The sequence below is a fragment of the Eufriesea mexicana genome, unplaced genomic scaffold (assembly GCF_001483705.2).
Source record: "Eufriesea mexicana isolate 0111107269 unplaced genomic scaffold, ASM148370v2 scaffold4744748132, whole genome shotgun sequence".
NCBI classification, from domain to species: domain Eukaryota; kingdom Metazoa; phylum Arthropoda; class Insecta; order Hymenoptera; family Apidae; genus Eufriesea; species Eufriesea mexicana.
Genome location: NW_016907911.1, coordinates 283,320 through 299,487, shown reverse-complemented (window position 1 = coordinate 299,487; position 16,168 = coordinate 283,320). Strand labels below are relative to the sequence as shown.

The window sequence follows — 16,168 nt, the reverse complement described above, 5'->3', positions numbered from 1 at the left end:
GACGACGAGCAGAATCAATCGATCACTGGGGTGGAGAGGATGTTTGGGAGAGAAGAATTGTGGAGTGAAGACGCTGGAGACGTAGAGGGTGAGTCAGACCCCTATGGTGTTGTCAGAGACAAGGTGGTTAGAGATTGGAAACGCTAAACTGTCTCTATAAACACACGGTGTTTGAGAAATTAACTAAACATACACGGGATTTCATACTCCGTAAGAAAGGAAAAATATTTTAACGAGTAATAGCAAATTTGTGGATTGACGAAAAAGGTATTAAAATGAGAATAAAATTTAATTAATTACATGGGATTGCAAAAATCGTAGGAAATCATTAATTATACACTCACGAGAGATGTACTTATATCGTTGGATATACGTTATAATTTTATAAATATGATTTGTTTATTGATTATTTATATAATAATCAATGTATATCAATATAATTAATGTTTATTAATATAACAAATTGCAAATAATTTTGAATAGAGCAATAAAAGGAATTTTGCATATTTAGTTATAATAATTGTCTGACTGAATATATCTGAATATCGATATATTTTCTGTATTTATTTTTATTGCACGTAGATTATAGATGAATTATCTACAGATGGACGTATCGATGTTATTACGTGTGTTAAATTGTTAGCATTACATACCCCGTTTATTAGCCATTAAAAATTATCAGGCAACTACAAGTGGATCTAACCATTCCGTTGCTTATCCGCTTATTTATTTCTCATTCTGTTACTCGCTTGCTGCATACTACCAGTTATACTTTTTTATGATCCATAACAGATCTCGCGATGAAAGCAGAACATTACGTATTCACGTGGCATCTTGCTTTAAGGGGAATGAGAACGTTCCGGTCAGACGTTGCCCGAGTAACTACGTAGTGGACGCGTTAAGCGATTCTTCCACCGATGTATATATATATTTATATATATTTCATTGCGATGCGTACCTCGTGAAAATATGAAGTACCGTTTCGTGGGAATGGTTCTAACGCGGTTACTCGACTCGCTGGATAATTATTTAATTAAATCCTGCGTGTGTTTCCTTTCAACGCTATCTTCGTAAAGGATCTCGAGCATCGCGTGACAAGGGATCCCTTTCGTTGAACGTTCTTTATTTCCTGTTGAAACGAAACAGATGCGTATCTAAATTAACTGTTGCTTTAATTTTATTATAACAAATAACCCAAGATTCCCTTTTCTCAGTCACCGGGCGAAAGAAAAAGAACAAAGGGTACTGGCAGATGTTGCTGTACTTTCTGGGAGCCTCGAAGCTCGCTATGCTCTACGCGATAGTAAACGCTGTTGCTGCTATCGCTGCCAAGGCTCTGATCGTTGCTAAAGTCGCCCTCGCCATTGCAACAGCGATTGCTCTGACGAAAGCCTCTGGTGAGTGAAATTTAATAAATATATCGCAATAATGGATATATTTTCTCACTTTAACGAAGGCGTCCTTCGCCTCGATCTTCAAAGGATCGATAATTTTCCATTTTCCTTTCAGGACACAAGGAGAAAGTGTCCTACGAGATAATTAAACACCCCTATCACAGCTACGAGCAAACTCAGAGCGCCAGCTACGATTACGACCATCATGGCGGATTTGAGGAAAACGATTTGAACTACCGGAAACGACGAAGAATTTACTGACGGAGAATCGACTGGTCGAAACTTAGAGTACAAAAACATTCGCAAGATATTAGAAATTTATATAATTATTTTGGATAATAAAAGCGCAAAGTAAATTCGTGGATTTTTATTCACCGAAAAATGATCGGAAGCTTTTAAATTGATCAATTAATTGATAATTTCTGGAGAAGAAGAATCTCTCTCGTTACTTTTTATTCATGTAATTTTTACAAAATGGAAACATGACGTGATCGTGTGCATCTTTCGCGACATGGTTGCACGCGTAAGATCAATAAATAAATAAATACAGTAATATTAATTTTTGGTACAGCATATTTCGCTAGTTACTCTTGAACAGACATCGGATTGCCTAAGGATATCTAAGCTAGAAAACACACTTAAATTCCTAGAAAGAGACGACACGGGGCACGATCTCGTGCAATAATTTCCACGATAAATATCACTCGGATGCAGCAATCAACAATGTCAGGCTTTATTTTATATACAAACGAGAAGCATCGCTATCCTTTTTACTCGCATACGCTGAACCAAGTATCGTACGCGAAACAAAGTAATTTTCACTGGGTATATTCAGGTCGGGGTGACGCCTTCGATGGCCCTTTGCCAGCCGCTGCCATAGCCTCCTCCGCCGTAGCTTCCATGGTGTTCAGAACCCGTAGCGTAGATCACCTCGTGGCCACCTCCGCCCTGATTGGACACCAACTTCTTCAGTCCGATGATGGCGCTTAGAACTAGCGCTATCTTAGCCGTGAGCAAGGCCGTGCCAGCGAGGAAGGCGATTTTACCGTAGGCCAGCTGCGCCATCATGGCTGGGAAAGAAATTTTTCATCAGGCCGTTGGAAAATTGAATCGTTAAAATTCATTATCTCGTAAATAACGATGAAAACGTTGGCTACATTGGCGCATAACTTGTAACTCACCTCCCACTGCCAAGGCCCCCATCAAGAGAGCGCCGTATCCTTTGTCCTTCTTTTTTCGACCTGAATAGAGAAAAGAATTTGCTAGTTGAAAAAGCCTCACGATTCGAATAACTTGGAAGCATGCGAACGTAATCATCCTACTTTCCGTACCTTGGAATGCGTCTCCAGGTATAGTCAGCTTCACGCTCCTAGAAGAGATGTACTCGTGGAACTTGTTGTCCAGCTTCTGGTCCAGACTAAGCTCCGTGCCATTCTCGTCTTTGAACGATCTGTCGATGCTCTTGGTGGCCGCTGCAGGATCTCTACCAATGGACACGTAGTCGTTCAACACGTACACTGTATCATCCCTGATCCCCGAGTCGAGGATCTCCAGGGCCCTCCGCTTCAAACAGTCGAAGGCGTTCTTCTCTCTGGCGCATTTGTCGAACAGCTTGGTATACTCGTTTTTACTCAGCGCCAGGTTGAACAGTAGCACCAGGTGAACGACGAACGCGACGCAATGGACCCTGTTTCTCCTCATGGTGTTCTAAAATGCGCGCAGAGGTGCAATGACACTCGATAAGCTCCGAGGATCGGAACTTGGCCTCGTTGAACGCCGATCGAGTTGCCGGCTCGAAAAATATCGCGAACTAATTCGAATTGCTCCGTCCTGGCCTTTTATAAGAGTACTTCGCGTTCCTCCTCCTCCAGCTCGTCCTTACGACGTTAGCTCACACCTGATCCACGCGCTGTTTAACGCCTCCTCCTCTAGGAGGAGGGACTCCTGAACCAAAACAATGTCGTACAGCCCCGTAAGTAAGTATCCCCTGACCCGGTTGCCAAGTGAAGCAGAAACCCTCGCGGAACAGCCCACGAGCAGGAATTAAAGGCCGCTTCTCTAGCGAGAATCGCGAGTACAGGCTGTAAAGTTTCTTTCTCTCAATGCACTGGCGTTTTCCAATCCGCCATTCGACTCGATCTTCTCAAAATTCTTAAAAGTCAGCTCGCATGACAGGGCACTCGATTATCCACCATGATTCGAAGATCGCGTAACAGGATGAAAATTCATGCAAGAGGGATGCAACAGCGAGAGGACTAGTGAAACCGAGCTCTTCGTCTTCTATTTAATCTTTTTATTTAACCAGCGAAAGTACGTTTGCATTCGTTGAAGATGAACGCTCTGCCAAGGATGCATTGTTCGAGCCAGTGGTTTCCTCGATCACTCGCGTCTGACAGTCGCAGTCGCGTATTAGATAACGCGGAGATACTGTTAATCCGACACGGATTGCGGACCATGACGCGCCACATCTGACAAGATGGCGGCGCACGAAATTTTCTATATTAAAAATGTCCACGGTCGTTCGGTCGCGTGGCCTGAAAAATCCAGGACAGCGTTCGCGAGCCGGCGTTTCGTTGTGCCTCCACGCCTGACGCTTCGTCGTCACTCCGTATGACCGGGTAGCAAACGCAATTACCCTACTTCGCGCGAGGGGCAGGGAAGAGGAGAGAATCTTAACAGCCTTATCACCGTGCCGTTGCAAAAAGCGAAACGCCGACGTGTCGTCGCTGTTAACAGGGAACATTGTCTCAAAGAACCAGGCCACCCTTCTTTCGGCCCCTTGTTCCCCCGATTTCGTCGTTTCTTTTCTCGGCTGCGATGGCCACCCATTACCCTACTTCGCGGCGGGGGAGAAGAATCGGCGGGGGGCGAAGGAGTGGAAAAAATCGGAGTGGCGAAATAATTTCACGAGGGAGAGAGACTTTGAGGCACGGTAACGAATTCCGCAACGATGGAAAAGGAGCGAACCGTTAAGTCGTAACGAATCCTGGCGTCACGCACGTTCGACCAGGGTAACCGAGTGCAGAAATAACTCAAACAGCGGCGGAGGATGGCAGAAGCCACGGGCCGTGAAACGGTGGCGGAAAACGAGCAACTTTTACGGTCGACCGTCGACTGTCAGAGTAATGTATGCCGCGTTCATCGTCACACTTGACATAAGGAGTCGCGAGCACGTGGTGAAGCCACGCGAGCGTTCACGGGACCATGAACGCTATTACATTTACGAGCAAAAGCGTTTCCCGGACGCGACGTTTCCTCCTTCTCCGATCGAGTACAGTTACGCGTTCACGATAATGGACTGGGACCGGTGGCTCCGTGGACGAGTGAAAACGTCAGGATCCTTGCTCAGGACGAACTTGGATGGGAACGACGCGAGAAAACGACAGTGAGGGAACGGTATTCTTGGAGTCGCGTGGAATGGAGATCGATGGATGGTTTTCAGGCACGGGGTGGAGAAAGTCAAACAGGAAGCAGGAAAGGGAGAAGGTTGGCACTGGTTTGGCTTGTCGCTATGGCTGTCTGCTATGGCGTCGCAGTCGCGATTCGACCATCCGTCCACCCGGTTCCACGATGACGGATCATTGACACCGCCTGGAATCCTTGTTCTCTCGCTCGCGAGCCGGGCGAGCGTCCGCGCAGTTATGCGAGATATAATTGGGACGATTAATTATGACGGGTAATCGGATTCGCGAAGAGGCGATGAAAAAGAGCGGAATGCGTAAAGGATCGAGGAAAATTCTGCGTAACGTAAATGGAACGGAGGCGGTAAAATGTGGTTGCGCACTGAATAGTCCTTCCTCGAACTTGGCCTTTTATTCGAACGATTAACTCGACCTTCCGCATTAAACGGGAGAAACTGTAATATCGTGTAAGTACATTCTATCGATCTCAACGAGCAAGTATATAATACCGTGTAATACCGCGTGGAACTGGGTCTTTCAATTTACGAATACTGATCTTTGACGTGTCACCTCGAATAGTCTCTGAACCGATAGTGCTTGACATTGACACGGCCTTCGCGATTCCGTTTGACCTTGAATGACCTTGGATGATCTCGAACGAGGATGCTCAAATGGGCTCGAAATGACTTTAAGGCGACCTTGAATTGACCTCGAAATTTAATTAAATGTCTTTGGCATGATCTTGTATTGTACATTTTTGTCCCTACCTTAGATATCCCAAACGCGATTCTTCGCTAATTCGGAAGGAACAAGCAATTGGACACTTTCGAAGGCATGGGATGAATTATTTGACAGTGGTGAAACAAAAAGAACTAGTGCCTGTTAGAATATAAATGGCTGTAAAACGAAATGCAAATGGCGACATCAGTTATTCTTCACCCAAACGAAATTCTTCCCACTCCGCTTGTTCTTCCCCACTTCCTCCGGTTTATCGTAAACGTCGACGACCTCTCTGATCACATGCTGACTGTACGGCTCGAAGTCGCTGCCCTGGAATCCCCTATACGGTCTATGGTGGAAATTATAATGCTCGTAGTAAGGAAATCCGCCAACCGGTGTCTCCTGTCCGTGGAATCCGCCTACGTGTTGAGGCGTTTGGACATTGGACAGCAGGGAATTCCAGCCCAACAGGCCGCTGATGATCAGCGCTACCTTCGTCAGCAACAGAGCTTTCTTCGTGAGCAACAAGAGGAATCCGAATAGCAACGGAATCAAGGAGGCCAGGTTAAACTTGAAGCCTAGGAGGAAGGGTATCAGCAGGTGTCTCATCATTTGCCTTCCTGAAAAGAAGAAAGTTGCTCGACAGGCATTTAAACGCGCGGCATTCGCATTCGATAAACTCGTTGCTCAAAAATAGGAACATTCGCATTCGCGGAGGCTATTAATAGAAACGAGACCCGAGAGCGGTCAGGTTAGTGTTATTGCAGAAATATTTTCTGATCTTCCGATGATACGGTACCCGAGGAAATTGCGTTATTCTACAGTCGTGAAATGTGTGTTAAGAATTCTCAGCGTGAATGGCCTTGACCGTGCTGCCTGCTGGAGGAGCTTCATGAAAGCAGCTCGTGGCGAACCTCACCTCAGCGAGGATGCGAACCCTGGAGAACGGTGGGTTCGTTTCCACGCTGATTTCAAGCTCCAATGAGCTACTTATCGAGACACCGAGTTAGCCAAGACTCTGTCAAGCACCTGTCAAATTTGTCAGTGACTGACAGAGGATAGGGACACCTAGAAAATCATATTCCACGAAAGACTAGGTCATAAAACACTTGGAACTCACCTGGACCAGCCTGTCTGTCACCGAAAGCTTTGGGTCTTTCGTTGATCACGAACTCCATGATCCCATTCCCGTTCAACATAGGTCCAGCTCGCAATTGCAGGCCTGGATAGACGTTATCCAAGCTCCACTTGAAACTCCTGCGTTCCATCAACTTGGTAGCCGCTGTCATGATGTTTCCAAAGTCTTTCGGGTCGTAATCCCAGTCTAAAAGCTCCCTGCCGTAACCGTCAGCCCTTTCCAAGTGTATCTCTCCAAAATCTAGATCATCCTCTTGATTGAGCGACTGTAGGGCGCTCAGAGCACCGCGATTGACACATTCCAGGGTGCCAAACTCTTTCCTAGCCAAGCAGCTGCCAAAAGCATCGTTGAAGCTCCCCGGATCCTCGTTCCGCAGGATCGACTCCTCGGTGGGTTCCATGATCACGGCGATTCCCCTGGAGACGAGGATTAAAAGGCACAAGCATCGTAATTCGTGCCTCATGACGACGGTACGGGTTTCGCGAATGGGTTCACACTGGAAGAAGATCACGGAGAAAGTCGATGAAATTTTCGTGTAGACTTCCGCGATGAAAGTTCACCGAATGCAACTAGGCCGACTGCTCCATCCTGGGGAAAAGAATTCGAGTTCCATTGAATTCGACCAGCACAAACTCGATTTCCCATCGCACTTCGATCCTCACCCAACGAGAACGTCCTTTGACATTTTCTTGCGCGAACAGGGAGAAAAATGCTCGGAAATGCTCGAGGACCGAGAAATTGCTATTAAAGGTACACGAGACGATGGCGAAGGACCGGGTTTCGAAACAATACTGTTCATCCAACACCCGCGATCAGCCAGCTATATAGGCGCCAAGGGGGCGTTCACACGCGATGGAACAATCGGTTTCACTCGGCGGATCTTGCGAGCAGCGAAAGTACGTCTGGCTCTTTTCATTTCGACGGTCCCTCGATACACCGGATGCACCCGAGCAGGCCAATTTCCAGAAGCGAATCTCGTTAGTCTGTCAAAACGTCGGCCGGGTCGCAACGAGGAGAAATTTTCGCACGAGCGATCGGATAAGAGCAAGAACCGCGATGTATTCCCAGCCGCGAGGCTCTGAATCGGCAAAGACAACGTGGTCGAAGAAAGCGGTAACCGAGCAAATATCGAGTGGCGTTAACACGATTATGGTCGATTAGCATGCCCGAGGCGACGAGTAACGTTTAGAGCCTCGCGTGATAACGAGGTAGGTCAATTTGCGAAGAGAGGAGAAAGACGTGTATCATGGGTTTGTATAAAATTAAGATTTATTTATAAATAGTTCGATAAGTTACATGGCAACCCGGGCAGGGTGTAATATAAATAATCATTGGATGAAATCTGGTAGCCCTGTACAGGTACTGACTACGAGTCCGAGCGCGTTCGATCCGGGATCTGCCATCGAGTCGAAGCGCCGACCCCTGGTGGGGTACCGCACTAGGGTGGCTCGAGGGTGCACGACTACCACCGTTCACTGTTCCTAACAAAGTCTGTCCGGCATCTCGCTGCTTATGTCACCGTGGCAATCGTAATCCCGTGGTGAACGGGCAAACACCTGGTGCCAACGATGTCATTGACAGTCTGATCCGACGTCGAGCGGTCCGATCGATCGTCAGTCGTCACGGTTCGTCACGTTTGGTCACTGGTCACGTACAATGGAACCCTCTCGGCGGTGCAGGTGGTCGATCGGTTCGATCGATCGGAACGTCCATCGGGTTTCGATTGCACACGAGTTTCAAGGTCCTCGGGGATCGAGTCGCGCAACCCTCGGGTGATCGCCAGCGGCGGAGCGATCACTTTGGCGAACGAAGGTAGTGAGTTGAGACGAAGAGAGTATGGCGACGGGTGAACTACTTGGATGGCTTGTACGCGTTGTACGCGAGATCAGAGCCTGCCGATCTCGCCCATCCATGGTGATCGTGGTGTTCTTCGTGACCGTACGAGTGCACAGGATGAGCCACCACTTCGTAGCTCTGGTGTTTGTTGCCGAGTAGCTTCTGCAGACCGATGATGGCGCTGATGATCAGAGCGATCTTGCCGATCGCGAGAGCCTTCAGAGCGAGGAGAGCCAGGGCGCCCAGAGCGATGGGGATGAGGGCTGCAGCCTTGAGCTTGAGAAGCAGTAGAATTGGCAGGAGAGACTTGACGATCTTCTTCTTCTTTCCTCGAGCTAGAATGAGGCACAACGTCGCGATTACATCGATCATCTAGACACACGGTGGGTTCTTTCAACGAAGAGAATACCTTCGTCGAAGGATCGAGAGACTTCCTCGGGCAGACTCAACTCGACGGTGTGGGTGGAGAGGAACTTGGCAGTTCTGTCAACGATAGCCTCGTCAATGGCTGCTTCCCTGGCTTCCGTCTCGGCTGGAAGGCTACTTTCGATGTCGTTCAAGGACCTCGCGTTGTCGGCTCGGCTGAAAAGTAAAATGCTTACATAAATCACGACGAAATTGCGCGAACCGACCAACACCCTCCTCATTCGTCCTCTTTACAACCCATTCACTTTCTTCCAAACGACCCTTTACCTGCTCTTAGCCTCCTCCGTCTGCACGATCTTGAATCCATCCATGACCTCGATGTCCGCCGACCTGGCCACCCTGTCCACGAACCCCAGCGCCTTCAACTTGAGACACACCGAGATGTCCTGTTCCCCGGAACAGGAGGCGTACACATCCAAAGCTTCCTCGAGAATTGACTGCTGCTGGCTGGCCTCCTGACTCGCGGGGGCGGCGAGCACCGCGGCGGCTAGCAGCGAGACTGTTACCACGAACTTGAACATCTTCGACGTATATTCCGGGGTCACCAGGTGGATAGAATCCAAGGGGGAAGAAAACCTGCGTACGTGTATATACCGGTCCTTTCACAGACGTGCTCGCGACGCGACTCGAACTACTGCGGCGATCGTATCGACACTGACCGAAAGAATCACGATTGCTGCCTTTTATCCTCGTCGCGAAAGGGGCCCATGTACGTTTTTGAAATTTTGATGGCCCCCACCGACCGGACCCCCGTCTGCCGTTGGGTTACAACCCAAACGAGCTATTGGTTCTCCTCCAGGCGGTCGTCCCGTGTTTCCCTGTCGCGCGCGTCTCTCCCGTTGACGCGCCTCGGCGCGCGAGCGAGCGAGCGAGCGAGCGAGCCAGCGCAATCGGTTCTTCTCTCGTCTCTCCTCTCTCGCTGCTCCTCCACCAAGCTCGAACCAGCCCTGACGCTCTCTGCAGACGCGCGAGCGCGCCCATCGGACGATTGGTCACCGGTGACCAGCAGTGAGAGAGACAGAGAGAGGGGGAGAGGAAATTTCTGGAGAACTTACTCGCTCGTCGCAGCCCTTCCTCGATCCTGGAGATTCAAGGGTCGAACTATCCAGAGGGACCATTCCTAGCTCGAATTGTGTCCTCGAGGATGACAGCATTGGGTCCTTTAGGATTATTAGGGGTGAGAATAGAAATTTTTATATTTAAAAGAACATTTGGTAATATGCAAATAATAATCTTCGAATCTGACAGGACACCATTGATAGATAGAGTATTCACACCCACATAAGCTTCGAAAAAATTTTTGTTTTTAAATACAACCATGGTGGATTTAGGAAATATTTATTTTCAAAGGAAAATTTAGAAATTATTTTGCCAGTATTAGTCTTCGAATCCCTGGAACCATCATTGGTGGAATACTCCCACCCTACTACGTTTCAAAAATTTTTCTTTATTTTTAATACAGCAATCGTTGGTTTAGAAATTTCTGTTTAAAAAAAATTGGCAATTTGTGAATAATAATGTTTGAATTTTAGAGGTACGACAAGTATGGTTGTCAGCCGGTGTGGTTCACGGTGTCCTAACAAATGTTTGGTCCGTGGTAATATTTTTCGTCAACGGTAGCCGAGCGCTGCAAGTTCGTAGAATTCGGTTACTTTCTCGTTCTAGGGTACCGTATTTGTTTCTGGAGAGAGACGAGCAAGGTGTATTTAGAAATCGAATATTCAGGGTCAATGATATTCACAGGGGATCGCTGAGAACTCGACTGTAATGGTTTCTCGCTGCGTTGTCTGAAAATCGTTCTATAAATACACCAGGGGACTGGGGTACTGCCTCGTTGGACATTACCGTACACCTGTTGCCGTACACCTGTACCACGCAGTGAGCAGGTATTTTTTGGAATATTTCGTCCGGATCGAGTTCATCGTACCACGTTTCACCGCGATAGTCCACGAGAGCTGACTATTTACGGCTCTCCCGGTGAAAATCAGGAGACTCGCGAGACCCCGATGGCCCGTGATACTTTCTCAATGATCGGGGTGCAAGGTGGAGAATCGGGAGGACGCAGGATCGAGCGATAACCGTGGCGATTTCGCTTTCAACAAGCCGTATAATACCTCGCATTATGTAGAAGATACTTCAATCTCACGCCTCCGCAACTTTCCTCGTCGCGACCTCCTATCGAGAGGATCGCACTCGCTCGCGAATTCCTCCTCCTCTTTCATCCTTCGGGTTCCCTTCTCGCTCGCGAGTGAACCTCGAGGCACCGTGCTTCATCCTCTCCTCCTCCGGCTAACTGTAATTTATAATTAAATCCCGAATTCCGGCGTGGGTTTCTCTGACTGCTCTGACTCCCATTCATCCGAATCGGGGGTGTCAATAGAGACGAGTTAAGATCGGTCTGCTCGGAATTAATGTATTCCTGCGACACTCGCGCGGAACGTTTAACGGTTTTTCATGGAATGTCCGTGGTGCGTGGACGAGTTGGGTCCGCGCCAGACCTCCTCAAGGAGAACAACCGGCCGCGCCTCGGCGTGACCCCGAACAGACGTCTCGCCTAGAAAAATGTACGGAGAAGGAAAAAGATGAGAGGGCAGAACGAGAAGCTTCGTTTCCGATCGCCGCGACTTTCTCCGCGGACGAGCATCCTCCAGCGTGTGTCGTCCTCGCCACGAATTCCTCGATTTCGTGTCGCGTCGCTATTAATCGCTCCATTTCCTAAAGGACCTTTGTGCAATCTCGAACTAGCAGTACGCTGACCTCTTAACCGCTTGGACGCTGTCAAGAAATTCACGATGTACCAGAACGGTCCAGTGTACCAGGCTGGAAGACGTCATACAGGCGTCGTGTGTCCCTCGTCGTTGTCGATTCAGCGACGAAAGCATCACGACGTGCGTGGCACGTGTTTGCAGCGCAAGTGGTTAATCGACTCCTCTTCCACGTTATTAATTTTATTCGTTCCCGAGGTAAATGGTATCCACCAAGGAAAGTATTCCTCGCGATCCGTGTCGCGAGTGTGTATACCTAAGTTTGTTTGCATAAATAGCAAATAATTTCACGCGTAAAAAATTCCACATTACCAACCGACTGGTTGAACATTCCAACGAGCGTCGCCTAATCACGCAGTAGCTGCAAACGAGTTTCACGATCGGCCATTCCGCAAAACGAAAGTGCGTGCAAACATCGCGAGCACCGCTAGAACCGAAGCTCGAAAGGGAAAAATGAGACGGAATCGGCAACGTTCCATCCAGCCGAGGACTTTCACTTTATCTCCATGGCAGGCGACTAACGTTGGTCAATTTCCATTCTTTCCTCGACGAGCTGCAAGCTCTTCGTGGTGGACGATCGAGCGAGCGACGGCTAATCGGGGAACCGTGTCGCGCGCGCGCCAACAGCGCGATGACAGGTCGATGAAGTTATCAGGATGAGGCAGTGGGAGCTCGCAGTGGCTATTCTCGAGGACCAAAACGCTAATCCCGATGGGAGAAGCAGGCGGCTGCGAGCTGAGCGTGGCTGGTAATGGAACACTTTCCTCTCGACGACGCCGGCGAGAGTGAACTCGCCCGAGGATCGAGGTCAGGTCAAGGCCCCCACGAAGCCAAGTCTCGAGCTTCTCGCGCTCCTCTCTTCCTGCCTCCGCAGGATCTCTGCGTCTTCTGACCAACCCTGTATACGCAATAAACAACGGTTCCATCTCGAAGTCACCGGAAACGTAATTCCTCCTCGTCGACTCTCGATGGTTCGAGACGAACGAGATGTTTCGAGGAATTGGGCCCGATGGTCGATGAATGATTTAACAGCTCGCCTTTGCAGCGAATTTCGACCTATGAATGAGCTACTCCGGCGAAGGAAAAGTAGCCCACGAAGGAGACCAGAGACGCGTCTGGTGCCGATGAATGAACGCGATCCGCCATATCCGATGCTCCTTTGATTCGCGTGTGTTTTAAAATGCGAACCCTCGTCATTGGTGGAAGAAAAGAAAAAAAAAAAGCGAAAAGAAAGTTACTGTTTGGTTTACACGTATCGGCATGAATGAACGGTCCCACGCTTCTCTTCCTCCCGTAATCCTATTTCAGCCGACCGCGACTATCCCTGGCATTAATCATACCCTAACCTCCAAACACGAAGAAAACAAGGAGTCTAATAGCAAGCCACACTCGTTCCACTTTCGTTACCGCTTCCAGCGAGTCACGCTTCTAAGACCAAACGCCGGAGACCCTAATCTCCAGCGTTCGCCGGTCTCATCAACGAAATCTGGTCGAACACGTGCACACGGGAAGTGGATGGGGAAAAGGAGGTGAATGATTCGGGGACTCTCGGCACGACTTTCGGAAGTGTCGAAAAGGGCCGAGGCATCTTCAGAACGGGACCACCTGACCCGAGATCTGTCCGAGGATCGATGAACCTCGCGGCGTAGAGGGAGAGATCGATCGGCGGACGGGGCGGGGGGGATTGGGCCAGTGCACGCGGGGTCAGGGAGGAAGAGAGACACAGCTTTTTCTCCGGGATGGTAGAGAGTGTTAGGCGCGCGTTGAAAAGGCTCGGCGCGGATGCTGACTGGCCTGGTCGGCCTGCTCGGCCTGGTTTACTTCTCGATCGTGCGTCTGGCTCGGTCGCGCGCGCCGAGCTTCCAGGTCCCGGGCAAGTGCGTAAGGTGTCCGTGCGTTTCCAGTATGTAGGTAACGCGACGCTACTCTCTTCGTCTCCTCTCTGGCTCCTGCGCCACGCAGCAGAGGACGAAGGCGGAAGTGCGCGCGCTCTCCTGGCCTGCATCGTGCGTCTTGACACCGAGTGCGCTGTCAAGTCGCGTCGCGATTCGTTTCATTCAGAGTTACTTTCAACGAGCTTCGGAATTCGCCGACTGTCGAGTCTTCATCATCTTCCGTGATCGAGATCTAACTCGGTGATTCGGTGCCTGTCGATCGCTTATTCCTCGAGCGAATCGAATCTGCAGGCTAGAGGTGGGCACGGAGGATGCGAGGTGCGTGGGCGAGTCAAGAATAAGCTCGTGAATGGTATAAACGAGTTAATCTTAATATATTTCCATATCTATAAATATACATGGCTGCCTCGCAGCTGCGCGCAGAACAATAAATACTGTGGATGATCGAATGGTCGATCGGTACGATCGTTCGATGAAGGGGAATGACAGGATACAGGACAGAGGGTGGAATAGGGCGAGGCGGGGAGGAGAGGGAGGAGCGACGATGAGGGGGAACGAAGACGAGGAAGGTGAACGGTCGTGGAGGAAAGCGACATCCGAAGAGGATCACGCGGATGCCTCGTGAAAGCGAAGACTATCGAGATTGAAAAGACGCCTCGTTGCGGTTCCTTTGTTTTCCTAGGTAGACGACGGCTTGTAGGCGGAATAGGCGAGGTCGTGACTCGATCTCGCCCATCCGCTTGATCCGTGGCCTCCGGCTACCTGGACGACTTCGTGGCCGTGTTCTCCGCCTCCTGACACCAGCTTCTTCAACCCGATGATGGAAGCCAGTACTAGCGCGAGCTTGCTCACGATTAGAGCCTTGCCAGCTAGCAGAGCTAACGCTCCCAGGGCCAATGGTACCAGAGTTCCACCGATCAACAGAGGAATAGCGAGCAGGCCACCCATGTTCTTCTTCTTCTTACGACCTGGATGAGGGAACGATATTTAATTAAACAAATTCTAGGGCCAGAGTGACCGCAAGGGGACCGCGATGTAGCGTGAGAAGCAATTTCGGAGCATGTTCCGGTGCCTGAAGATATAAAAAAGAGTGGGCCATACGGTCTACTGAACCGGTAAATCGGAACCGGAAACTTTCTTTTTTCGGATGACTGCTTTAACGAATTGACGCGGTCAGGGTCCACGCGTATTTCCCAGCGTAATATCCTGTGCAATTAGACACAGATTCTCACCTTCCTCCACGAGACTTCGTTGAAGTTCCTCCACGTTGGGTAACTTCAGCTTCAGCGTGTGGCTCTGGAAGAACTTCACCACCTTGTCGAAGATCATGTTGTTCAGTGCGTCCTCTTTATCGTCTAGAGCCCTGGGTAGACTAGCTTCGATCTCCTGAAGGGACTTGGGTGGTTCCTCCGCGTTGGAGGCCGGTTCGTCCTGAACGAACGTGACGCCATCGGCGACGTTCAGTTGACTGTTCCTGGACACCCTGTCCATGGCGGACAGTAGCCTCACTTTCAAGCACGAACTGAGATCCTCGTCCACGCATTCCTTGTAGATCTGATACATCTGCCTGAGGTCTCCGAACACGTTGCTGTTCCAGGTAGACCTCGGAGTATCCTCGTTGATGGAATTGGTCGTGGGATTGGTCTCCGCTGACCTCGCCGAGGCCACGGCCAACAGGAAAGCCAGGTACAGGGAACAGTGGACCAAGTGTCTCATCTTGTATAATCTAGGGATCCTGGAAAACCAACGATCAATACAGCCTCGATGAAAATCTCCGCGAGAGTATCTCCGTACCTACCAGAGGATGATCTACCAAGCGAATCTGTGCTAATGGGAGACTAAACGAAGCTACTTCTGGACTCTCGGCTCGACGTTTCCCCAAGAACGAGCTTCGTGTAATTGGCCACCGGTCCTCCAGTCGTTTGACACCTTGGGCCGCGAGATGCGTGCTTACACAGAGCACTGTAACTGGACTGTCCGTAACGGAAGCCCTGCCCTAGCTCTATATATCTGGTCAGGTGTACCTCCGTGGCTGGCGATATTCTCCCCACCGTGGCGCGTACGAATACCACCATTGTGGGAGCATTTTCATTGCCAAGGATCACTTGAGAGCGGAGACCGCGTCTCGCTAACCACCTGGGGACCACCGCGAGTGGAGAGCAGAGTTCCTCTCCGGATCAGCCCGGAATTCGCAGTCCCTTCTCTCTCGCCGATCTAGCCCCACCAGTCAGCCGCCGATAAAACCGGCGATTCCGGCGAATCGTTTCGCTACTCTCGAACGGAGCGCCGTCCTCGCCCTTGTGGCTCCACTTCCTCCGCCAGACTGGTCTGACCAGATGGACGGCAGCGTTTCTACCTGGCGGATCGGAAGTTCGCCACGTGCGCGTGCTCTTCGCCGACCGAGTCCTTTTGCCGCGATTTTCACTCGCGTTATCGACATATCTCGATAAGCCTGAAATCGAAAGCATTTTGCAGCGGATCCGCAGGTTGATCGACCCCGATCCAGCCGGACGGATAGGATGAACCGGACCGAGGTGTCCACGGACGTACAGGCAGCGTCGGAGCAGATGCACGCTCGGGGTATTCCACATTT

General features: G+C 49.9%; 3 protein-coding genes across 3 annotated transcripts; 1 reads left to right on the top strand and 2 right to left on the bottom strand.

Annotated features, from left to right (window-relative positions):
- The first annotated feature begins 39 nt into the window (after window positions 1-39).
- On the top strand, window positions 40-1,655 carry LOC108545173 (uncharacterized). Its single transcript, XM_017896654.1, has 3 exons — window positions 40-88; window positions 1,215-1,397; window positions 1,510-1,655. The coding sequence occupies exons 1-3, from the start codon at window positions 40-42 to the stop codon at window positions 1,653-1,655; spliced, it is 378 nt and encodes a 125-aa protein (XP_017752143.1).
- A 570-nt stretch (window positions 1,656-2,225) lies between these two features.
- Window positions 2,226-7,116, bottom strand: Osi10b (DUF1676 domain-containing protein Osi10b). Its single transcript, XM_017896645.1, has 5 exons — window positions 6,636-7,116; window positions 5,735-6,135; window positions 2,717-3,101; window positions 2,576-2,635; window positions 2,226-2,464 (listed from the first exon to the last, which is right to left on the bottom strand). Exons 1-5 carry the CDS (start codon window positions 7,114-7,116, stop codon window positions 2,226-2,228), a joined length of 1,566 nt encoding a protein of 521 aa, XP_017752134.1.
- A 1,388-nt stretch (window positions 7,117-8,504) lies between these two features.
- On the bottom strand, window positions 8,505-15,291 carry LOC108556270 (uncharacterized). The gene is made up of 5 exons (XM_017896633.1): window positions 14,808-15,291; window positions 14,264-14,543; window positions 9,183-9,491; window positions 8,899-9,071; window positions 8,505-8,824 (listed from the first exon to the last, which is right to left on the bottom strand). The coding sequence occupies exons 1-5, from the start codon at window positions 15,289-15,291 to the stop codon at window positions 8,505-8,507; spliced, it is 1,566 nt and encodes a 521-aa protein (XP_017752122.1).
- Window positions 15,292-16,168: the final 877 nt, after the last annotated feature.